Below are 26361 nucleotides of genomic sequence, written 5' to 3'. Positions count from 1 at the left end.
ATAGACATTCATAAAGACTTCTTTATGTTCATGACAGGTGTTATGTCATGTTTTTGACAGTGCACACCCCTTCACATAAAGTGTTACCCAGTTTTCTACTTCAATCCGAACAGCTAGCATAGGCAACTTGACCTTCTTTCTTTTTAAGCTAATAGTTTCAGGACCTTTAGATGCTGTAACCCTGGACCACCACAAGAGGGACAACTGTCAGCTAGAATTGAAAAAGTTAAATTATTGCTAAATTTGACCTGCTATTTTTTTTTATATTTTCTTTGCTTTCTTCAGTTAAAGAGGCCAGGAATCTGATTCCTATGGACCCCAACGGGCTGTCAGACCCCTACGTGAAGCTGAAGTTGATCCCAGATCCACGCAGTGAAAGCAAACAGAAGACCAAGACTATAAAGTGCTGCCTAAACCCCACATGGAACGAGACCTTCAAATTGTAAGAGCGTTTTTCGGTTTCTCATTGATATCATGTCTTCGTCTTAATCAAAGAACTGCCTTCGGGCCGCTGCGTTGTGTCGCTCTTCGCATGCTCGAGTGACCGCCGGCGCTCGGATGACAACATCTGGCTTCCTGTATCTTGTAAAACTTTGCTTTTGGGGTTGTTTTGCTGCTGCTGCATCCTTGATAATCCTCACGATGATTAGTTCAGGAGAAGACTGAGACTGATAACTCCAGGCATTTCAGTGCAGATGTTCAGGCTTAGAGGAACTTTGTGCATCTTTCAAGCCACCAAAATAAGAAATAAGAGAGCATTGCGCTTTAGTAAACTAGTTTGTAAAGACAAAAAGAAAAGTTGTTTTGTGGTTTTTTCTTTTTACCCCTTGTGAGCGCTGGTTCTCAGCCATTTCTGCTTTATTTCCTGTTTTCTTAAGGTCGTTTCACATTTAGTCGATCAGATGCAGCCGCTTAATATACCGGTAATTACTAATGAGCAGTAATTAATACTGGAAGGAGTTTCAGTATGTAAACCTTTCAGTTCTTTCGGTGGACTCCTTTCATGTCACCTGTTGTTTTGTGAGATCTTGTTTTACGTGTTACAAGTCTGTTCTTGGGTTCTCCACAAAAACGCAATGTGTTGTTTAGGCACATTGGATTTTGGTTCACCAGAAACTTCTATAAATGCCAACTAGGATTTAAGTTGATGACTCTTAATCGGAAATAATTACTGATTCAAATACCTCCTAATTGAAAGCTTTGCCAATTAATACTAGCACTATTGTCATGCTAGCTGCTATAAACAACGAGCAGTGGATTTAATTTCATTTTGTACTTTAAGATGATGTAATGTCACAAAGTAGAGGTGTGTATCTCGGAGAATGTCGCCACTCACAAAACCTTGTGTCTCCTCCAGCCACCTGAAGGAGTACGACAAGGACCGCCGCCTGTCAGTGGAGGTGTGGGACTGGGACTTGACCAGCCGCAACGACTTCATGGGATCGCTGTCCTTCGGCATCTCAGAGCTCCAAAAGCAAGGGGTGGATGGCTGGTAAGACACGGAGATGAACGGAGTGGGGGTGTGGAAACATTTGAGGCGGCGAACAGAAGAGAGCAGCAGGAGGGAGAGTGAAGGTGACCTTGTTCATTACCGTAGCATAGGAGAAAAAACTTTTCTTTTTTTTTTTTTTTTAGCTTTTCTTCCTAATCTGGTTATATTTAGTGCCAGAGTAGCTCTTCCCCCGTCATTTTATCTCTGCTTCTTTATCTCTCCTCTCCTCCACCCTCGCGCCCCCCCCCCTCCACCTTCCCTCCCTATGTGTCTGCAGCCCAATCACTATCTCTCTAAATCTTCCTCTCTTTTTTTTTTTTTTTTTTTTTTTGCTGACACTGCTCTGTCAGGGTTTTTAATGAGATGCCAACTTTTGAGGTGAGCCTCAGTACACCTGATATTTGGAGTGAGCCTTTTAAGATGCAGGTTTTCCTCTAATCCACCTCTGTGCAGCTCCACACACTTACTGACAGACTAAAAGATCTGTTATTGGATATATGGTTTCCATATTGATGCCACTTTAAATAGGAACTGGGGTCTTGTAGAAATAAAACAGAGGCTTGTCGGACAACGTTGGTGATCAGGCAATAACAGGAACATAACAGGTCAGGGAGGAAGTTGTGAAAACTCATATTGCTCTTTATCCTAAACCCCCCAAGAAACCTTGTGGTGGAAGCATCATGCTGTGGGAATTCTGTTCTTCAGCAGGGACAAATCTGAGAGTGCGATCTCACTGAGTTTAGGCTTTAAATCGAGGAAGATTTGTGGGGGTGAGGGGTAAAAATAACCATTCTCTAAATGTGCAAAGCTGGTAGAGACAAACTGCTTGAAGACTTTTAACTGCAAAAGTAGCAAAAAGTGAATCTACAAAGTCTTGACTTGGGGGAGCTGAAAAAACGCACCACTTTTGTTTTAATTTACAATTATGCTCCACTTGGTGCCATTCTGTACCATAACATTTCTCATAATACACAATGGGGATTCATCAGAAGGATATGAACACTTTTGCAGACGACTTGCAGCCGGGACACATAAAATCATTTCTAACCGTGTTTTGGTTTTGATTGAAATGTAAACGTATTTTGCTCTCATATATTTTTGTTAAAGAAGCAACAGTAGACGTGGGCTGTCGCCTCAGGGAGCGTTTATCTGATTCCAGGTTGCTGAAGGTGACAATAAATCAATTCTCTAAAAAATTGGTGAAGCTGTGTGGTTTGAGCTTCAGCCAAGAGAAGTTCTTATTATTATGGGCAAAGTGTTTCCCTTGTACTCCTATAGAAAATAAATATCCCCCCCGGGTTATGTGTGCAAGTCAATCATCAATCATGTAAGAGCGAATATCTCTTCATTTCAGGTTTAAGCTCCTTTCTCAGGAAGAAGGCGAGTACTTCAACGTTCCCGTGGCTCCAGAGGGAGAGGAGGGCAACGAGGAGCTACGGCAGAAATTTGAGGTGCGTGTGTGTGTGTGTGTGTGCGTGCGTGTGTGTGTGTGTGCGTTTGTTTGTAATACCTTGTGGGGACGATTTTCCTGACATATACTACGTTGGGGGGACCAATTGCTCCTTGTGGGACCGGAGCCTGGTCCCCATGAGGGGAAACCCTGTTTATGGGTCAGGGGTCAGAGTTAGGGCTAAGGTATGAATTGAGTTTTGGTTAGGGTTAGGTATGTGATGGTTAGGGTTAGGAAAAGGGTAAAGGCAAGGTTTGGGCTGTAGAAATGAATGGAAGTCAATGGAAAGTCCCCACAAAGATAGCAACACAAACATATGTGTGTGTGTGTGTGTGTGTGCGCGCGCGCGTGCGTGCGTATGTGTGTGGGCGTGTGTGTGTGTGTGTGTGTGGGCGTGTGTGTGTGTGCCTGCCTGCCTGCCTGCATGCGCTTAAATGCGTTGTGTGTTTGGGAATGTGTGTGTGTGTAGTTTGCTTTGGCCACTCTCCGTGCATGTGCGTGTGCGTGTGCGTGTGTGTGTGTGTGTGTGTGTGTGTCTGAGTGAGAGCCACTCTGGGAGAGCTGTTAGCAGTTGGCAGGCACACTTGCAGCGCCATCCGGTCTGGCACACGGCAGGTCCAGACGTATTTGTGTGTGTGTGGGTGCAGCGGGGGGGGCTGACCAGTAGGTCCATTCATTAACACATTTGGCAGCGATGAGGATCACCCCACTCCGTGATTTTCCCTTTTTCTTCCTCCTTCCTTCTTCTTTTCTCCGTTTGTCACACTGACTGCAAGCTGCAAACAGGAGTCTTCTTCTGAAAGTGTGTTAAGTTGCAGTTTGCAACACATAAGGGGAATGCACTCGGAAAAATAGAACATAATAACACTCCTTAAACGTGGGTTGCCTATTCGAATCGTTCCCCTTTATTGTCCTCGTGTTACTTTTTCCTCTCCTCCTGTTTGTTTTTCGTCCTCTGGCTCTAGACTGTCTTGTGCGTTTCTTACCCATTATCTATTGTTGTCTCTGCTTCTCCTTAAGGTTGCGGTTCTGGGTGGCTGGGATTGGCGGCACACATTAATAAACAAATTAATGTCTGTTTATTTAGAGCTTGTGATAGCTCTTGGGGGTGGGGTGGGGGGGCTCCCAGGAGGAAAGGAAAGACACAGACAAAGACGGAGAGTTTGAAAGGTCGCGTCATGATCTGATGCATGTTCCCATGTAACCACAGCCACACACTAATAAAGGTTTATGCACACGGATTCGGCATAATGAGAGCTAATTCATAAAAGGTTCCAGTCAAACACTATATAAAGAAATATTAATGTTATATTATATTTCTGTGAGTGTTGAAAATGTTTGAACTGCTCAGATTAGAACCTCAAGTGGTTCTAATCCAGGCTTTATTCCATATTTTTGTAAACTAATTTTGCTTTCATGTATTAAGACTTTATTGACTGGTTTAGCTTCACAATCTTAACTCATCTTAAAGAAGCTAGCCTGCTTGAATCAGCTGGGAGGAGAAATGAACTTTGGTTAAGTGAGTTTGAGTGATAGGAGGTGATGAAGGGCGTTTTACGTTTCAGATGTTTTAAAGACAAAATTTGAACCGTTAGACTTTCTGTATTAACTTTGTAAGTAGAAGTCAAACCCGAGACTTTCACACTTCAGGTCAATTCATCTGCATCGTCACTCCAGTTCCTTTTACGTCACTGGAAAATCAAAAGATGCTGGACTGGAAGACTTAATTTGCTTCTTAAATTCTGAAGGATTTGAATGGAGGTTTGTCTAATGTATTATGAACGCAAGTGTATTGTCAAGCCATTTCTCCATTTGTAATCTTTGTCATTTCAGAGTGCAATAAAACCCTCCGACAAAAGCAAACACTTTTAAAATAAATCCTCTTGTGAGTGTCGACGTGTTTGTGAAAAAACTGAACTTTTTAATCTGTTGAGAAACGGAAAACCATAAAAATTACAAACACACACATTCAGGAAAAACTGAAACACACGTTGTGGGAAACAAAAGAATAGAATATTCCTATTTTTCTTCCCCTTTATTATATGTGCAGTTTCTCTATACATTTCTGTCTTTCTTGTCCGTCTAGAGGGCTAAAATCGCAGTGGGCAAAAACACGGAGGGGAAGTCGGCAAACGCAGCCTCCCGGTTCGACTCCAACGGCAACCAAGATCGCATACGGCTTTCCGACTTTAACTTCCTGATGGTGCTGGGCAAGGGCAGCTTTGGCAAGGTGAGAACGACGTGTCCTTGTGCGTTTACCTTGTCTTTGTCCCTTAAACGACTGTTCGACTCCTGATTACCTGTCCGCTGTGTGCTGTGGTTCATGCATTCTTTTGTTTTTCACGCAATTTTAAAATAAAATAAAATGCTGCAATGATAGAAAGGCATTGGTTCCAGGTACTGAGTTCCTGAAGGATATAGCATACGCAAGGCAGCCATCGTGCATATGCAAAACCACTATTTTGACGGTGTGGCGTAGTGACTTGGACTGAGCTTAAACAAGAGATGAGAGGATGAAAAATGTAGACAGAAAAAAAGAAAGAGTAAGCACAGGTAGATAGAAATGGATGAAGGGAAGGAGGCACAGAGGAGGACATGGCAAGTGGTGAAAGTGATGAAAGGAGAGGGAGACGGCGATGAGATCCGTGGTGACAAGGCTGACATGAATGAATTGAGAGAGAGAGGTAAAAACGTCAGGATGAATGAAAAGCGAGTCGGCAAGATAGGTGTGAGGGGTCCTCGGAGAGAGGGAGAGAGAGAGGTTGAGAGAGAGAAAGAGGGGAGTGGTGCTGAGAAAGAATGAATGGAAATTTGGGAGACAAAAAAAATGGGGAAAATAGGAGGATGCAATGTGAGAGAAAGAAAGAAAGGAAGATTTTGGGAGCCAAAGATGAACGGAGCAGTGGGGTGGAGAAAGACTGAAAGTGACATAAAGAGCACGACAGAGAGAGAGAGAGGGGGGGGAGACCATTGTCTGTGTCAGACCTGTACAGCAACTGCCTGTTTCCATGGTAACAGGGATTTAAAGCTACACTGATGTGTCACCGCGGAGAGCCTCATTCATTATTGGAGTCGTCATTAGCGGAGTACCTGACTCACATGCTTAAGCACGTAAATAAAATAAAAAAATTTAAAAAAAGCACATTCCCGAACGCAGGCGTCTTTCTCTACCGGGAACGAATTCGCCAAATGCAGAAGCGGACGCTCCTGTGACGCTGCGCACTTTAAGGGTTTCTCCAGCCTCTGTGTGGGAGGCGGAGGATGAAACCCTCAGAGCTGTTTTTACAATTTTGTGCTTTGTTTTTTTTACGTGGCCAGATGAGTGTTGTTCTGTTTGAAGTTTAAGCGTAGAACCGAAAAAAGTGTTACCTGCTTTAGTAATAAAATACACACATATTAACAGATTATTCCAATATAGAAATGCATGTATTTGTCAGCCCACTGACAGTAGACAGTCTGCTGCATACTACCTGTTAGCTTCTTCTTTGATTTTCTTTTTTTCTTTTTACTATTGAGACAGAGGAAAATAAATGCCAAACGTCTCAGATGTGTTTTATGCAAACACGGAGGTTATAAGTAAAGGTGATGTCTGAGAAGAAAACATTAAAGTCAAGCAATGCAGGCTTTCCTTTTGCAGCAGGAAGGCTCACTGGTTTACAGAGATTTGCTATGAATTATACAGAATCTTTGAAGAGGAATAGTGTTGGAAAATCCATGCAGGTTCATATTTGACATCTTTTTATCTCTACCTGAATTTGCGCATAGTGATTCAGGACATGCATCTGTTTGATAGGAGCATTTTAAACGTCTTGTGGAAAACTAAAGTATTTTTGGAAATATGTTTTTGTTTTCATTTCCATCTTCCTCTCTTGACGGGGATAAACGTCATCGTAACACAGTACGACAATTAAGCAGCACACAATCGCATGGATTAAATGAAGCACTGAATTAAAGGCAAAAAGCCTCGAGGATTTTTTTTTGTCAGCAAATTACATAAAAAATTAGTTTCCATCTTGCTTGTATGTCTGCTGTTCCTATACATGCAGCCATTTAAAAGTCTTTTTCACTGCGTTCTCACAAACCAGCCCTCAATATAGTTTCAGTCACACATGTTTGCCATTTTGCTAGATTAGACATTACACTGAGAGGATGAGGTGAACACATAAGGTCAGAGTTTTCTTCTTACAAGGTTTCATGCTGCCATGGCAATTCACATTAGTCTGGCAAGGGTGCTGTGCTGGAGAACAACACTGCAGCGGCTGAACTTTTTTAGCACCTGGTGTGATAAAGGACTAATGGCTTCCTACCTTGCTTTCTTTTCATCTAAGGTCACTGACCACAATTTGCTGTCTGCCCTGTGAGTGTCAAACGGTGAGGGAAAGGCTGCAAATGCCAAAGAGACGAGTCTGCATTTCTTTGTTTGTTTGAATTGGTAGGAAAAAATGCAGGGAAACAAACTGGAAAAGAGGATGAAAACTGTGATTTGCTCCTTTAAAATGTCTGTTTTATGTCAAGTCAGAGTGCATCTCCAGCAACAAGGCAGATTAAAGTGATAATAACATGATAGTCATGCAGTTACAAAGTCATCAAGCGTATTTTAGACAGTTTGGTGCTATAATTTACAGACTTTTTGTTTAATATTTTTCTGTTGCCAGATACTTTCGGCTTCATTTGCATTTTTGTTTGGTTTAGGCAATCATTGTCATTTGATTTAAATGAAAGCTTTTCAATCTCTTGCAAGCTGACGCGACACATTTTCAATGCTTCACACGTTGCACCGAATCACCTTCATTATTCGTGACATAACAAGGTGTCAAAACATTCCTGAGAGATTTTGGTCCATGTTGACGTGACGGAATCACTCAGTCGCTTCAGATCTGCCAGCTGAACATCCAGGATGTTCCACCGTCACAAAGCTATTGATACTGACGTCCTGCTTGACCGTTGTGAAGAACGAGATGATTTTTTGGATGACTCTGTAGATCACCAGATTACGGCGAGCTCCTGATCAGATTTAAGAAGCCAGTTTGAACAGTTTGAAATTATTTGAGCTATTGCCTCTTGGCTTGCTGGAAGTGGCCGTCAGCAAATAAACAGGTAAATAATACATCACCGGGTTGCCTCTAAGCATCTAAATTAGTATTTTTCTAAAGCTGCTGCATTATTTTGCTCCTGAAAAGGGCCTGTTTTCACCTCAGTTTTTTTTTTTTCTTAATTATATGCAGCTCAGTGGATAGAAAAGTCGCTGCATATATAATAATAACGATGGCAAAGGCCTTGCGGTTTCATCCAGTGCCTGTCGAGTGTTGGTTAGTTAATTTCGCCTTGATAGAGTCGCTGTCCAAGGTCATCGGAGAAAACGGGCAGCGTTCGGCGTTGTTTACGTCACACGTCGGCTAATATCCTCTGGGCTGCTTGGCAATTGACCCCGAATAACTTTTCATGAATGAACCGCTTGCACACGCCACAGTCCACACTACTCTCTCAAGACTTTGGAGCCGGATTCACCTTGAGAAACGCACTTCTGCATTCGACTCGGTCCGGTTTGTTGCTCTGTGCTGCGCGTGTTTAGCTTGTTGAAGTGTTTTTATTTCTGATATGCTTCTCCAGTTTCCCCATCATCGTTTCTTCTCTCACTCTGAGCGCTTGCTTGCAGTTCTGCGAATGAACTTTGGGCCAGATGGTGTCCTTCGGTGTCGCCGTTTCATTTTTAAAGCGTTCTTTTTTTTTTTCTTTTTTACATATAGTCACACTGCGCCATACAGCGAGTTCATGCACACAAACACACACACATGCAGACACATTTCTTGCTATTGGTCTCCAATAATTTCAGTGTTGAAATGTTTTAATCTGTGTCAGCCTTCTGTGCAGAATTACAAATACACACACTGGCACATCTTTACACACAGCGGATCCATTTGTGCCGCACTTCAAGTAGAATGCCGGTCCCAATAATCTCACTACATTATCATACTTGAATATGTATAAAGCACAGGCACCTAAAATGCTAATTTTCAACTGTTCAATTTGAAAAATGCGCATTAACCTCTTAATTAAATGCTGCATTAAAAAAAAAAAATTAGGCAATCTGCAAAAAACAAGTCAGAATTTTGGTTGTATTTAGAAATGAAATAATTTGATCAATGTTTGTTGTTTGAGGCTATATGCAGGATTAGAAAAATTAGAAAAGAACCTGATACATCACAGTTAATTTTTTACAGTAAATACTCAAAAGCAGATCAACAAGTTATGTTGATTTGTTACACTTTTTAATTTGAAACCCAAAATTAGTTTTTTCTGAAAATGTAAATCTTACGCAAGAGCAAAAAAAAATAAAAATAAGAACATCACAATTTAAAGGGAGAGCATTTGAAACGTGGATAAACCAAATCATGAACCACATCGTCTGAGTCATTACCTTTCTTTTTTTTTAACCACACGTTTAAAGTTTGATGGAGTCAGAACCACGAAAGATAAATGTCCAAATCCCAGTGTTTTAAGTGTCTTAAGCCTAGAAACTGATAATAGGCATAGGTTAAGTAGGGCCCATGACATTTAGTTTAAAAAATCCTTAATTTAAATATTAACTTTTGTCTATAGCAAACACAGTTTAAACAATCACCACCTCTGTGTGTACATGAAGACGTGTAGGCGCAGCAGGAACTGTCCAGCCTTGGACAAAGTGAAGATTTGATTACAAAGCTTCTTTGACTGACTGGTTTCCCAGTCATGATTTTACTCATGTGTTCCTGGTCTTTATCATTTAAAACAGGAGCAACTATTCCTTTTATTCTCTTGTTTCTTCACATTCGGGTCACGCCACATTTTGCTGACCTACTTCTTTCTTTCTAATCCCACTTTTTTCATACTTCAACCGTCCTTGATCTCAGCTCACCTCTAAAACTGATCTTACTGAAGTTTCTGGGTAAAAAAAAAAAAAGTTACAAAATCCTTTTATTCTTGTTCTCATTTTTTTCTGTGTGATGTTTCTTTTCTTCTTAGTGTCCTTCCCAGATGTTCTGAAGGGCAAAGAAAATCCCCATGGAGAGATCTTAGAGAAGCACTAAATCTTGGTGACTTTCAGGTTGCTGCAGCTCATGTAAACCAAATTTTATTCTCTCAGACCAAACCCCGTGCAGGAAATACTGACACCTGACAGACAGAATGAAACCTTTAAAGTGCCCAAGATATGGTAAAATGTCTCAATCGTTAATTTCAGATTGACAAAACAAACATCTGAGATGGAGACGTTCTGCCTTTGGTTTGGACACTTTGACACATTTCACCTCAGTAGATCCTTTATATTAATTTAAGCACATGTGTAATCGCCCCGAAGAATGGCAATACTTTAATAAAAGAGCCGGACACGGTACTTCTGCTCCAGCGATTATTATTATCCAAGTTAGCTTACAAACAGCATGTTAGCTAACAACGGAGTTTAACATTCGGAGAGTAAAAAAAATAAAAAAAACTCACAAGCTTTCTGAAAGTTAATAAACTTGTTTACATCCTACAGGTGTGTTTATATATACTCATACCTGGAGAAGGGGAATATTTTAATAAAAGAGCCGGACACGGTGCTCCTGCTCCAACGATTATTATTATTATCTAAGCAGGAAGTTCCGGTGCGCTAGACTCCCCCTGCTGGTTGAATCTGACCACTGCATCAGCCAAATCAGACTAGACATTAACATCTTCAGCCCAAACAGGGGGCAGAGCATAAAACCTCTGAACTTCAAAAAGAGTAAATGTACCTCTGAATGGTAAATAACCAAATTTCAATCCATCACACATGCAGTGAGACAAAGAAGGCTGATTCAGGTTTTTTTTTAATGTGTTTTCAAGAAGTATAATGCACAATTCAAGCTAATATTTAGATTTTGTGACTCGTATTTTGTTACTGTCAGGATTTATCTTTTCATAAAGGAGTTTTGCAGCACAATCTCTGCTCATAAACATCTCAGTGTGTCAGAAGGTTTCCCCGTGGTTTCTCTTTTCCACCTGTGACATCTCAAAATATCATGTTTTTTTTTTCTTCTTCTTTTGTCACTTAGCTCTTTATATTTCCCCAAAATGGAAACAGTCAAACAATCCATTATGTGGATTCTTTCCATGCCTCCCTGATCACTTTCTCCCTTTCCTCCAATTTTTTATGTATTTTTTTTATTTCTTCTCTCTGGACCCTCAAGTGTGTGGAAAATAGTTTGAGTATTACGTCTCTTCAACCCCTGCCTTTGTTTCTATCCTCTTCCTCTCTAGGTGATGCTGGCGGAGCGTAAAGGAACGGAGGAACTGTACGCAATAAAGATCCTGAAGAAGGACGTGGTCATCCAGGATGACGACGTCGAGTGCACCATGGTGGAGAAGAGGGTGTTGGCTCTGACCGGGAAGCCTCCGTTCTTAACGCAGCTGCACTCCACCTTCCAGACCATGGTGGGTCGATTGGCTCATTCCTGCCACTGCTCTGTTGACGCTGATGTAAAAGTCTCGTATTGCGCGGTGAAATCAAGTCCTAGTATTGTTTAGCAAACGCTACACCTTTACTTTTTAGACACAAATGGCTCCCTCACCATCCAGTTGCCTTAAATGTTTTATATATTCCTCTGTCTGTTAATGTATCATTTTTATTTTACTTCTTGACCTGTGGAAATTAAGAAAACATGAGCCTAACTTGAACGGCATGTGTTCTTGTCCGTCTCATTTTGAGGAATGGCAAAGAGAGATTTGTCATATTTATGCTCCAAATTAACAGCAGTAGATTATATAATAAAATGTTCCTCTCAATGCTCAAAATAAATAAATAAAATCATGTGAATGTAACAATTTGGTTACATTTATTGAATAGATAATGGGTTCGCCAACAGTAGGGACACCGGTAATCTATCTTGAAAAATATTTGTTGACGCAGATTATAAGAAGCATCAAGGCGCTTGATGTTTAAAGGGGAAAATATGCAGATTCACACACGCAGGAGAGGCGCCGATAACGAAACAAAACCAAGCTGCCTTTGTTGATCTCCACACTGTCAGGTTACGTGGGGAACAATTGTGCGAGCAGCATGCTGCTGCAGGGCGCGCAGGGAGCGCTGTGGTCTTAACAGCAGCTACCTCGACTGCCGTCACCAGCTCCCAGCTGGAACACACAGCCTGAATTCATGCTCAACTTGTGATGTATAATCCGTATTACACCAAAGATGAGTCAACAGAGGAGTAAATATAGCTTGGTGGTTTCACATGTAGCCCTCAGTGCATGACATTTCATTTCACAAGCCATAAACGCATGCTGTTATTAGTGATGCGTCGTCACTTGGTTGAGAGATGCCACAAACTCAGCTGACCTGATACACACACACACACACACACACACACACACACACACAACTGAGAGTGAATATGCTAATCCAGTTCAGCTGTAATTCTGTCAGCAGAAGAGGACTCTGGCCATAAAATTTAGCCTACACTTATCGCACATCAGCAATTATAAAGGACACGCATTCAGACGTCGTCGCTGTACATGACTTGTGGTGCAGACATGCAAGTAAATTTTTAATCGGAAGACACACAAGCTCAACATATTGCTTTCAAACGGTCAGTTTATGAGGCTTATCAGACAGCACAGACCCTAACACACACACACACACACACACACACACACACACACACACACACACACACACACACACACATATATACACACAAACCCAAACCAAATCCTTCCATGATTTTCTGAAACACTGAACCATATTGGCAATTTCTGTAGATAAGTGAAGACAATAGGTTCTTAAATTGATGTCCCTTCAAGACTGATTGGCTGTACTTACAACGGCCCAGTCGCCTCCTTCTCTCTGTCTCCTTATGGCTACTCCTGTCACTTCTAGTGTCGTTTGTTTCACGTAAGCAGTCTAACCTCTGGGCATACGTTTTTCACGGTGAATTACCGAAAGATTGTCCTGCTCAATCTTAAGATTGTCCTGCTCAATCTTAGCGCTGCGTTTGACATTGTGGGCTGTTCGGTACCAGGAGGTAGACTGTTACGAACCGACCCCGGTTAGCATCAAAGGTTTCAAACCTTTTAGTTATGAGGTAAACTGTGGTGTTCCACATGGCTCAGTTTTAGTTTGTTGTTCTTTTAGATGCTTTGGGAAAATTATAAGGCGGCCTGGTGAAAATCTCCACAGTTATGCAGATGATATTCTGCTGTGTTTCCTGGTGACTCAAGGCCTTTACATGCTCCTTTAGCTCTATCTAGATGTCTGCCATTGATATCAACACAATGCTAAAATATTTTCTATATCTAAATCAGGAAAAGCAGAGGCATTGGACTGATGCTCTTGCAAAAATACACTCACGGCTTCGTCTCTACTCTCATTCTGATTTATTTTATTCCTTCTGGTCTCAGTTCTTGTGTTCTTAGTCGTTGGTTTAATGTGAACCACCTGTAGAAAAATGTTGTGCTCTCTCATGTGCTGTTCCATATGATGATGTTACACCGCAGCTGATTTCTTTGGTTTTGATTTTATTTGCTACAAGTCTCGTCTGTCTGTTTTATAAACATGGATGGTTTACTGCTCAAAAAAATAAAGGGAACACTCAAATAACACATCCTAGATCTGAATGAATGAAATATTCTCATTGAATACTTTGTTCTGTACAAAGTTGAATGTGCTGACAACAAAATCACACAAAAATCATCAATGGAAGTCAAATTTATTAACCAATGGAGGCCTGGATTTGGAGCCACACACAAAATTGAAGTGAAATGTTCCCTTTATTTTTTTTAGCAGTATATATATATATATATATATATATATATATATATATATATATATATATATATATATATATATATATATATATATATATATATATATATATATATATATATATATATATATATATATATATATTTGCGCTCTATTTTGGTGTTCTTTTTATAAAATCTTAATTATTTGTACACACTTTTTATATCATAATTATTTCACGTCACCTTTTTTTTGAACATTCGGATGAAGAATAACTCCTTCCTGTTTCCCTTACTGACCCTTCGCTCTTCACCCGCCCTTCTGTTTCTCTCCGTAGGACCGTTTGTATTTCGTCATGGAGTACATAAACGGCGGAGACCTCATGTATCAGATACAGCAGGCTGGCAAGTTCAAAGAGCCCCATGCTGTGTGAGTACCCAGAACACACACCTCATTTCTGCCACCAGTGTAGAAATCTCAGTCCTCAGCAGATACTGTAGACGTTCCACAGCTCAGTGATGCTGTTTTTCTCTCGGTAAAGAAGCAACCAGCTTGGGGTTAATTAGATTCATAGTCTGCATCTGCGAGAACTAGGTGTGCGGTACAAGACGCATGTCTTCTTCTGAGTACGCTTTCTGCTCCGGGGAGTGTCCGTGAGTGGAATAGCATGCTCACAAAAGAACAAAGCTACTCAACACGTGCGCAAATATCCCACAAGTCTGCGATGAGCGCCGTCCCCTGAACACCAGCGCGAACGAACTGAGGCTTGTCTTTGTAATCTTTTGGTCTTTTATTACGCCTAATGCGTTGTCACCTCTGATTAGTCCTTGAAACATCTCATCATTGTCACAGCGAAAGAAAGATTTGACCTGTGAAGCTTCACAAAACATAACGCCACCAACACTGTGCTGCTCAGTAGAAACATTGTTTATTTGTGTCATTAAAGTAGCAGAAAATTAATAAGAATCCTCCAAACTATTCTTGCTTTTTCGTCCTCATTTCAAATCCAAATAAACAGACATCAAGTTGCCTCTCCTGGTTCTAACCTGCCTGCCCACCTTCACATTGTCTTCTCGTATATTTCTTGAATAAACCACGCCGTCCAAACATGGCTGCCTGCGTGGTCAGTCCTGTTAAAGGCCCTTCCTGTTGATCTTATCAGCTGTTCTTTGGCCTTCACGAGACAGCTCTGACCTTTATGTAGAGTAGACGCACGCAAATTAACTCCCCTGTTTACCCGCCGTCTCTCAACCTCGCTGTAATTGGTGCTGCCGTTTGTCTCTTCCTGCGTTTCTTTTGCAGGTTCTACGCTGCTGAGATAGCCATTGGCTTATTTTTCCTGCACCAAAAGGGCATCATCTACAGGTAACATCCACAATGAACCAAACGAATAAAGTGCAAAGGCAGCAAATGGAGCAAAATTATGCTAAAAATAAAGGTAGCAACTCCCATAAATATCAGCCTACCTGGTTGTTGGAAAGCAGAAGGAGTAAATGTATTTTATCCACCTGCTTCATTTAAAACCTCTCAGAAAAACAAGATGATCTCAATAATTCACTTTATCTGTCAGTAGTTGTATGCTTTAGCAAAGTGGAGTGTGTTTAAAAAAAAAGTCACATTTCCTTTTAAATTTGCCAGTATGTGTACATTGTTCAGCTGGATTGTGGGAAGGGTTAGAAAACAACAGATAGAAGTTGAGAATGGTGAGTTTGCAAGTAATGTTCAACATTACACACATCACATTATCTTAGTCTTTATTTTTTTCATTTAGCATCTACTTAAAAAGCAGCTTTTGAGAGTTGAACTACTCTAAACCTATATGCCGTTCCTGACATAGTTCTGAAAAGTACAAATCACATATTTACTCAATCAGACCAGCTGTAGCTAACAGAAAACCGCAGACGGTAACGAAATTCAATTTCTTTACCGATGTAGGGATCTGAAGCTGGATAATGTAATGCTGGACTGCGAAGGCCACATTAAGATTGCAGACTTCGGTATGTGTAAAGAAAATATGCTTGACGGAGTCACAACCAAGACCTTCTGTGGAACACCAGACTACATCGCTCCTGAGGTACTCAGTCCGTGTGTGTGTGTGTGTGTGTGTATGTGTGTGTATGTGTGTGTGTGTGTGTGTGTGTGTGTGTGTGTGTGTGTGTGTGTGTGTGCGTGTGTGTGTGTGTGTGTGTGTGCACGTGGCGCTCGCAAGATTCGTTCATCAGGAAAACTCAAATTCAAACAATTTGGTCAAAGTTGGAGAACGTGTTTGTTTTAAAACCTGGCTATTCGCTCAGTGTTGTTGATTATTACAGCTGCTCTTGTTTAATTTCAGATTATTGCCTATCAGCCTTATGGGAAATCTGTGGACTGGTGGGCTTTTGGAGTATTGCTTTACGAAATGTTGGCTGGACAGGTTGGTCTGCAGCTTTATGAAAACTAGAATGTCTTGTTTTTATTGAAAAGAAAAAAAATATTACATTGTCAGCATTATTTATTTGCTCTACCAAGGCTGCTGATACCTGCCTGAAAAATTGATTTTATGAATTAGTTTGTAAGGTATTCAAATATTTCATAATTGAAGGTCTTTAACCCTCCATTATTACTAGCATCATGTGTGTATTTATACGTATGAAAGTCAGATAAAGGGATGCATGGCATTACACTAAAAAACCTTTTAAACTGATTGAATTTGTTCAGTTTTTGAGAATTTTTTTTTAAAACATTCAAAAATTAATAAAAAATAATTGTGTTTAGCAAACCCTCTGTCTGTCCTGTGTTACATTTCTCCTTTTCCTCCTCAACTCTTCCCTCTCTTCTGCAGCCTCCATTCGATGGTGAGGATGAGGACGAGTTGTTTCAATCCATAATGGAGCATCACGTCTCCTATCCCAAATCGATGTCTAAGGAAGCTGTCGCCATATGTAAAGGAGTGAGTATTCACACACACACATACAAGCAAGCCTGCTCTATCAAACGCACACAGAGTAACAGGGGGGTCTTCAGTTAATTTAGAAAGAAAAGGGAGTAAGAGGAGAAAAACAGAACAGAAAACATTAAAATCTCCTTCATAATTGCTGCATGCATCGACTACTGTGATCAGATAACTTAAGTGTGTGTGGTTTGCTCAGCCTTTACCAAAACGATTCCTCTGCTCTGACAACTCCCAGCTGCGTTAGACTGGTGTGTGTCGGTGTGTGTGTGTGTGGGGGTGGGGAGGGGTAGGCTGATTACTACAACAAATGGAGTCGGCCCTCTCTATTAAACCTCTGTCTCATCTGCTGCCTCTAAGCTTCACTGACCACAGCAGACTACACACACACACACACACACACACACACACACACACACACACACACACACAGTACACCGTATCGGCTGACGGATGGATGGTAACATATGTTTGGTCCTTTTTATTCCGATCATGTTGTCTCTCTCCAGCAGCTTCGCTCAAGTTCTGGATCTAAGAAAGCTTAACAAAAATCCAGAAAAGATATTCAAATATTAAACCTTATCTCGCATGAAATAGGCGTCATTGATTCAAAAGAAGTCATATGTTTTTATTTTAGCCTTATTTTTTTTTTTTTTTAAATCAAACTACGCTGAACTGCACTTATTCTGGCCCGATACTAGTCATCTCCCTCTTCCTAAATTTAAAAGCAAAGTCATTCATCAGCAAATTAATGGAAACAGTGGCCTCTTAGATACACACACACTCACAGCCTGTCAGTGACACACAGGCTGTATGTTATGTATTAGTTATGATTACAGTGTTGTAGCGCTACGACAGTGAGTCTTCGGTGGAGCGTGAAAGCTCGCCCGTGTCCACCCCCGCCCGGATCCCTCTGCTCCCTGCCGGCGCTGCCTGGGTTAAGTCATTTTGTGTCTGTGCATTTGACTGGATGAGCCCTGGCCTTTTAAACACTACAAGTAATTTCCATTAGAGAAAAAGTAGAGCCGACTTTGCGCACAGAATGCGAATGCAGAGACAGACATTATGTCGGCCAGAAACGATGGCCAGTTCTGTTGATCCTAACTTTGCCGGATTTTTTTTTTTTCCTTTGAGAACTTATAAATGAAACATTTAGAATATTTAAGGTCAGTATGGACAATTATATTTGTTGAAAATCATGCATACTGTGGATTATAAGGTGGCGCTGCATAAATCGACATGTGAAACACCTTTAACTGCAGGACTACCAGTTTAATTTCAAAGATCTTGAAAGGACAAAAATGTTGCCTGACCTGCAACATTTTAATTAAAATAAACCGTCAGACATGTCAGGTTTTAGATTTCTTTTTTAATTTTAAAAATAAAAACAAACCTGTAGATTGACATCCCTTTAAATCTCTGTGTCGATGTCTCTCAATTTTTGCAGTGCAGTTTGTGAAAAGTTGAAAAAGTTTTACAGACTTTAGTGCTACATATCTGTTTTACTACCACTTTGACTGTAGATTTAATAAGTTACTTCAATTATTATCTCCTCTACTTTAATTGTCCTCTTTAAAACGTGTGAGATAAACAGTTGAGAGAGCAACTTACAAGTTGAAAGCGCTGACTTCTTTTGTTGCATGTTTCACAACGGCCTGGGATGACTCTGCCGTGGATCGTGTCGTACGTCTTCATTCGCTGTGACATTAACATTGGACACAGGTGACGCTAACAGTGTTCGCGCAGCAGCTCCAGCACAAATGGGACAGCGAAAGTTAAGCAGCGCCCCCGTTGACAGACGTGTTCTTTGTACAACACGAACAACTGCAGATGAATTACAGTTCATAAATAATTGCTTCGGTGGATGGAGATGGCGAAGGAACAATGAGACGGAGAGGGAAAAGGTCACCGATCCACCAGGCCGGAGCGCCGGCGGAGAAAAGGTGGCGTGATGCACGCATCAAACCAAACCATGCTTCACTCTCTCTTGTCCGCTTCTGTGCAGCTGATGACGAAGCATCCGGCCAAACGACTGGGCTGCGGTCCGGAGGGCGAGCGGGACATCCGAGAGCACAGCTTCTTCCGCTACATGGACTGGGAGAAGCTGGAGAACAAGGAAGTGCAGCCGCCGTTCAAACCCAGAGCTGTAAGTCTGTCGCGCAGATCAAACACAAGACGTGCAAAAGACACTCATCAGCTTAAGCAGAGAGCAAAACGCTCCTCCTGCCGGATCTCTCCTCTTGTCTTCCTTTACTTTCACATCGCGTCTTTATCTGTTGCTGCCTGTAGCTTTACACTCTATCTCTCCTATGTGGCAAGTTGTGCACAGGTAAGTCTGAAAATAATGGGGGCTGCTGAAGGATGTGTGGCTGGGATGGGTATAACGACGGTGGTGATGATAACGCCTCCGGGGCAGTACCGTGCATGCACAGGATCGGTGCTTTGCAGTTTGCGGTGCAGATGTGCTCTGCATGAGCTCAGAGGGGGTTTTTGTTTTTCGCTTTGGAATAAGCCTCCAGGGAGTAGGTGCACGTCCTTAAAGTTTCTGCAAAAAGAAAAAGAAAAGTCTTGAAAATAACTCTGTGTGTTTCTTCTTATTCTTTTTTTTCCTTTTTCTCTGACAAGATGGGTTTGATCATAACTGTAGTCAGAATGATGTCACCTAATGCTCACAAACACACACACATACACACACACACACACACACACACAATACATACGGACGCTCTCACAGCCTTGGGCCCTTCTGCTGCTTAAGAGTTTCTTTTTTTAATTTCTCTGAGTTGAGCTTTTTATGCATCTTTCTCTGCCTGCAGGGTTTTTTTAATGTTTTATTTTTTCGGTGGACTATGTGCTTGATCACTAATGCGGCTGCGTCTAAGCATGCATGCGTGTGCATGTGGGGTTGGTTTTTTTTTAAAAGTAGAGGTCATCCCGAGGACCTGGCTGTTGTAACACAGGCGGATCTACAGTAAATTCCTGTTGTGCGAGTGCAGACAGAAGCTGTCTGATCTCTTTTCTGTCTGTATCTGTCTCCTCTTTCTGTTGGATCTCGTCTTTCAGACACCTATCGTCTCCCAGGCCTTTGCCTCGTCTCACACTCCTCCTCTCTTTTTATCTTTTCTATTAATAAGAACAAACAGCGTTAGTCTTTTCTGGACACTTTCGGCAGAGCTTCTTTGATCCTTTTACGGCGGCCTATTTCAGTGAGGGGAGTTTGTTTTTGATTTGTGTTATTTTTGATAAAGTGAATTACTTTCTTTTGCTAAAAAAAAAACACAAAATAACCTGCCCTATCATGTTATTTATTAGGGATATTTGATGCTGATCAAAAACTGTTTTTGGTTTTAAAATGCTGTTGATGCCTTTGGAGAATCTGCTTGATGCGAAGGCACATTAACTTGTGAACGTGTGAAGGACTCGCACACCGAAAAAACAGACCGGCTGAACGGCTGGTTCATGCATTTACCCAGCACATAAACATGTTCACGCCGTCACTCTGAAGTTTCATTTGAAGGCATCGCTGTGCGACCGTCTTCATTCATCTGTCCTCTCAGCAATCGATTGTCAGCTCATTTCTCCTCCATCGCCTCTCCGTCTGTTCACATCTGCCACGCATAAACCCATCAGCTTCATCTCATCTGCACATTTTATTTGTCCTCTCAGTGTTTCAAAGTTGTCTGGGTATTTTTCTGTTTTATTTGCATGCTCTGAGGTTCTGTCTCAAATTTAAACCTGCCATGGAGTGCACTAGGAAAAAAAAAAAGTCGCTTGAAACCGTGTCAAATTTTTTTCCAGAAACATCTGACCATATGTAGTGTGGATTAGAGACCCGCTTGCTTAAAAAACACTAACTAGCCTGATAGATTTTTCTCTTATCGAAGCATTTTAATCTAAAGTAACTCTGCTGCATGCCTCAGCTTGTTCACTATTACAAAGTCTCAATCAGGTGTGGATTAGTTAACGGTACCAAAGTATATCAAGGATTTAAAAGGTTTCTATCATATTGTTCTGACACAGATTATAAATACCATGACCTACTGTATTCAAAGAGCAGCAATGGTTATTCATACAGCTGCTAGAATGATGATTTTTTGTAATTATACTACGACATTTGCTAACATTACAAATTAGCAAGTGCTATAGCTTATGACACTCATCCCTGTCAAATAAACTAGTAAAAAAAAATCTTTTTTAATATTAGATGGAGTAAACACTTGCTAAATTACTTTTCAGTTTAATTATTTTTGCTGCTCTTCTTACAGAGAAACTACAGATCATAACAAGCTAGTTTAACAAAAATGTTGTACGTTTAGCTCGTTAGCTAGTCTGGCTACTTGCTCAAGTAGCAGGCCTGCAGTCCGCTGCTTGACAAACATGCTGTTTGTAGCTTAAAATGCTAGTTTTAAAACTCTGTTATGTCCACAACAGTGTAGGGCGTTTAGGTGAGAGCGAATCTGTTTCAGACAGCAGCGTGTGATGGTGATTTTTAGCGATTTTGGCACCGTTAACTCATCCAGATGCTTCTAAACTCCCATTCCAATTTTGATTCTCAGTTTGTAAATTGTCCCAAATCTCACAGCAGTCAGTTAAATTTCATCCGGAGTTGGATTTAATAACTTCCCAGTTGTCCTGTGGGCGACGTTGTCAGAGAATACAGGATCATTAGTGTGTTAATTAAAGCTTTGCGTAACGATGGAGATGGGAGGAAACAAGTCCCTGTGAAGCACTTTCATGGGGAAAACTAGGTTTTAGAGCTAGCGACTTGTTGGATGCACATAAAGGGAAGCCCTTCTCAGGGGTAAGCTTCCCTTTTTATGTGCGCACTGGTCGTAACTTTTTCTCCCAAAACTGCTTCGCCAAGAAGGGAGAGAATTGTAAAATCTGAAATTCTCGCTGAAAGGAAATCATGAATGTTAATGTATTCAGTTACAAATTATTATTTATGAAACCAAAAAAACAAACAAAAAAAAAATGCAGGAATTTAAGTTGGATAAAGTGGTCGTTTGCATCTGAGCTGATTTAGTTTATCTCAGCAGGTCTCAACAGCTGCAACATCTAATTAACCTGCAATTAACACACAATTATTCAAATAATTATCTCGTAGCTCTGAGGCTGTTCATGTGTAAATAGAAAACCAATTCTAGCTCCAGCAGTAATAAAACAAGACTGTGTAGTGTTTTGGACACCAAATTTTTTTAACTTTGCATCACACGCTCATGGTTTCTGGTTTATTGTAGTGCACTGCTCCAGGATGTTTGAGACGGTTTTTTTCTGTTCGAAATTTGAGAATACGCTTCAAATATTTGAAAAAGGAAAGCAAAAGTGAGGTGCGCTTCAGTTGTTGTCTCCCACTCGGGGGAGGGAAACAAAATCGAGCGCGCCGCAGTTACTTTGCTTGTTCTGATATTTGAAACCATTTCCAAGTGATGTTCATCTCACACCTTGGTTCCATCCCCTTTTCTTTTTGTTTTTCCTCTCCTTCTACCCTCACCCGCTCCATCCATTCCTGTCCATCCCCGCTCTTCCTCTTCCCAATCCATCCCCTCTCCCGCCCTCCTTGACAGTGCGGACGGGAGGCCGAGAACTTTGACCGCTTTTTCACGCGCCACCCGCCGGTGCTGACCCCCCCTGACGAGGAGGTGATTCAGAACTTGGACCAGGACGAGTTCCAGGGATTCTCCTTTATCAACCCGGAGTTCCCAGCGAGCGCTGCTACCGCCGCCACTGCCGAGCAGGCTTGATTTCAGCTCCACGCACCGGAACACGGACTCGCACGCAGAAAACTCCACGGCACACACACACACACACACACACACACACACACACACACACACACACACACACACACACACACACACACACACACATACCCAGGCTATCAATGGACACGGTGATGCTTCGAGCACAGATTTGTTGTTCAGACTTCCACATCTTATGTTGACCCCAATCTGAGGTTCAAAACATAACTGCATGAACTGTAGCTCTCTGGAAGTACAAAAAGCATAGTTACAATAACTACAGTGTCTTGCAAAAGAGTTGGTAAACCTTTTTCATGTTAAACGAATTTTAGATGTATTATATCTGGATTTCTAGACGATAAATATATGATATACGAGGGAAATGATCATTAAATAGCATTTTTCTTAATAGAAATCTGAAATCTGTGACATGCATTTGCATTAAATCCCATTATATCTGTAAATAAAATCTGCCGAGACACGGCTGTCCAGCGAAGCGGGCCAGGCAAAGAGAGCAAACCAATGGTAACTCTGGAGGAGCTGCAGGGATTCACAGCTCATGTGAAAGAGTCCGATTGACAGGTCAGCTTTGGGTAAGAAGAAACCCGTTTGGAAAATGAAAAAAAACAAAACAAAACGCAGAAGTCACCTTTAAAGTTTCCCACAAGTCATAGGAGCGAAAGCCAACATGTGGAAGAAAGTATTTTTGGTTTGAGGGATCGAAATTTAAAAGTTGAAAGTTGATACACAGATGCTCTGAAAGAACTTTTCTGGTGGAAAAAATAGCAGAAATCTCAAAGCTCAGGATCTCAAATCTCAGACATCTCAAAGCTGAAAGTATGACTATTGATTTCATTTAAAAACAATATTAACTTTTCACTTTTTCGAGCTCTGAACGTACGCTCTATAGTTTTGGTTGGTTCCCAATAAGATACCTTTACCTTCTTAGTCGTTACTGGGACTTTGCAAGATACTGCAGGTATATTCTTTATGCTTTTGCTGTCCGGTTTTTGCTACAGCAAACAAACAAAAAAAAAAGTATGCCATCAGTGTATTAACCAATGTATTATAAGGATATGCATGACACAGTGAAAACTTTTATAGATGAAGCATGGAAATCTGATTCACCCCAAGTTTTTCAGAATCATTGTTAGCTTGTGTTTATTGCAATGTGAACAAAGATTTGTGTTTTAATAATTATCAGCGCATAACCAAAACAAGGACGGAAAAATAATTGGACGGTTAAATTGCTCGTGAAATGTCAATTTAAACAGTTTAAAACGATTATACCACATACAAATAATTTAACTGACAATCAAATAGGGATTAAAAATTACTTCTTACTACCATTTATATATATATACATATATCTATATACATATATATATATATATATATATATATATATATATATATATATATATATATATATATATATATATATATATATATATATATATATATATATATATACACACACCAGTAAACTTTTGGCTAATAAAGGCCAAGTATTGAAAACAAATGCAGATTTTCTGTGTAAACAAGCTCTGACCTTTTGAGATTTTTACTTTATTCCTTGGGGGGTCGAAACATGAACATTTTAGTTAGATATGTGCATTATAATGAGTATATACCTGTATGAGTGTCTGTATGTTTATCCTTATCTAAAACTGGAATGCTTCACATACTTGCATGGTTTCTGTATTAGGAGTTTCTCTAGACTTTTGTTCCTACCCGTTCTGCTGTAAGTCATTTTACAGAACCTTGTTTTACCCAGACAAGCCGCCACGTGTACAGAGTCACACTTGCACCACAGATATCTGATTCTTAGTGCATGTTATTGCTTTCCATCCGTCGGATCCGTACGGCGAAAGGCAGTTGGGAACTTAAATGTTACTGGAAGGCTTGAAGTAGTTCATTGTCTAGATAACGCTCTTTCTTCTACTCGGATCGGACGTGTCGTTAAGTATTTAACCTGGAAACGAGCCTTTTTATGTTTACGGTACAAATGCATGATTCCTATACCTGGACATCTGTTTACAACGTGTGTGTGTGTGTGTGTGTGCGTGTGTGTGTGTGTGTGTGTGTGTGTGTGTGTGTGTGTGTGGGCATGTGGGTTTCGTCAAGTGTGTATGATGCTTGTATGCAGAAGTTTTTAGTTTGTTTTTTTTCTTAACACGGACAGCTTCACCTGTCCTCGCTTACGTTTTCCCGTCTGCGGAGCGTCAGCACGGCCACTTCGTCCTCATATCAGTTCAGCTTCTTTTGAAGTAATTAGTCAGAAGCCAATCTGTTGCCAGAAATTGTTGCGGGACAGTTTTTAACAACCAAGTGATCTTCACTTTTTCTTTTTTTTGTTTTATTGCCTAAAAGTATAGTTTTCACAAAATCCGAAAATGTGAGGAAAGGAAAGTTTGGATTCATTTTTGTATTTTCTAGATGTAAACAACATTGAGTTAAAACGTGATAAAACTGTGAATTTAAAATAAATAAATAAATTACACAGCACATTTTTAACTGTTTTTATATGATGCATTACTCATTAAGGTTGGAATCGCATCCTATTAATTGACCCTAAAAACAAAAGCTGTTCTCTGTGTCAGATTGTGTTTTTGCAGCTTCTCCTCTCAAATGGCATGAAAATTTGTTTAATTGAAGAATATTGTCTTTGCTCCACTTTACTTTTAACTAATTGCTTAAAATATGCAGAAAACATAATTCCAAGTACCTCAATAAACTGCTCAGCAGGTGAGGCAGCTAAGTATTGATCATGTTGGTTTGCATAAATGAGACGAATGGAGAAAAAGAGAACATAAATCATAGTTGCAAAATCATTTATTGCAAGGATTTTAAGACATAAATTGTATGTTACTTCCTCTGTTTGGCTAAAATTTCCGTCTTCCGTCATTCCCAGATTATAATCCCAACTTCTGAGACAAATTGAACACAGTCCTGTATAATTTAAAAGTTTGCATGTCTACATTTACTCAGACTGATTGAGCATGTTTCACTATACAGACTAAGTGAGCTTTTCTGCATTCATAGTACTTTACTTTTGTCTTCTTCGGATCAGATACGGGTTTTGAGTGAAATCTGGTGCAGGTTTGCGTATGACTGCAATAGATCCACCTTCGTTCAGGTCCCTCGTTGGTCCATCAACCCAATTTATAAATACTGCAACCCGTGACACGATTCTCTCCAGCAACCAGGAAACACACCATGCCTCTCTTTGGCATTGTAACATCTCCCGTAATACGGCGCTCTCTTTTTAAATGTCGTTTGGTCTTACAAAGATATTCAACTCTTGTTTGTGCAATCAGTGAAACGGTGTGTGTTTTTTTTTTTTTATGCTTTGCAAGGTAAGAATCTTGATGTTTAAGGTACCATTAAAGTAAGAGCTACAAATATCAAGAGCAGTGGGAAAAGTCTGGATTTACATCTTTTCATGTGTTGAATATAATTATGAATCTCAGAATATTTATCTTCTGTATTTTACCGCCAAATTCAGTCTAAATTTGTGTTCATCGCCTGTGCTCTCGCTTTTTTCATTTATTTATTTTATTTTTTTCATTTCCTGCTGAATTTCAACACGACAAATATAAAGATATGTTATGCACCAATATATTACTATGTCAAATATCTTTATATGCTTATAATTACACATGTGGTCAGTATTGTAAAAGATTGGTGGGGGGTTTTTCTACCCATCCTTTTTGTTCAAAAGACAACGATAAAACAAACTGTGCATGAAAAAAAAAACAATTCTTATCATTTAGAATTTACTCAAATATTATTACGATCCATGTTTTCTATAATAGCAGTACTCCAAAGCTTTGATCTAAACTTATGTGTTTTGTGTGTGAAGATTCATATAATGGAGTGTGCTTTTTACAATGCTTTCCATGTGCCAAATTTCCATTTTGTTCTTCTTCTTTTTTAAACTCTTTGGGGTATTCCTAGAATAGCAGACGTTCCATAAATAAAGAATTCAAAATCCGTGCTTTTCAA

General features: G+C 40.4%; 1 protein-coding gene across 1 annotated transcript in view; it reads left to right on the top strand.

Moving 5' to 3' along the window:
* prkcbb (protein kinase C, beta b) overlaps positions 1–26361 on the top strand; it is a 76058-nt gene extending 49697 nt beyond the window's left edge. Inside the window, exons 6-17 of the mRNA XM_014982674.2 lie at positions 286–442; positions 1358–1492; positions 2847–2943; positions 5029–5172; positions 11202–11375; positions 14021–14112; positions 14986–15048; positions 15619–15757; positions 16016–16096; positions 16505–16612; positions 18618–18758; positions 22180–26361. Of these exons, the coding sequence (XP_014838160.1) occupies positions 286–442; positions 1358–1492; positions 2847–2943; positions 5029–5172; positions 11202–11375; positions 14021–14112; positions 14986–15048; positions 15619–15757; positions 16016–16096; positions 16505–16612; positions 18618–18758; positions 22180–22356 (1508 nt within the window). The 3' untranslated portion in view covers positions 22357–26361. The remainder of the gene's footprint in view (positions 1–285; positions 443–1357; positions 1493–2846; positions 2944–5028; positions 5173–11201; positions 11376–14020; positions 14113–14985; positions 15049–15618; positions 15758–16015; positions 16097–16504; positions 16613–18617; positions 18759–22179) is intronic.

This window comes from Poecilia mexicana, unplaced genomic scaffold, assembly GCF_051168715.1.
Source record: "Poecilia mexicana isolate PSO_F unplaced genomic scaffold, ASM5116871v1 scaffold_8, whole genome shotgun sequence".
Lineage (NCBI taxonomy): Eukaryota > Metazoa > Chordata > Actinopteri > Cyprinodontiformes > Poeciliidae > Poecilia > Poecilia mexicana.
The sequence above is the reverse complement of the archived record's forward strand: the minus strand, read 5'-3'. Positions and strand labels throughout refer to the sequence as shown.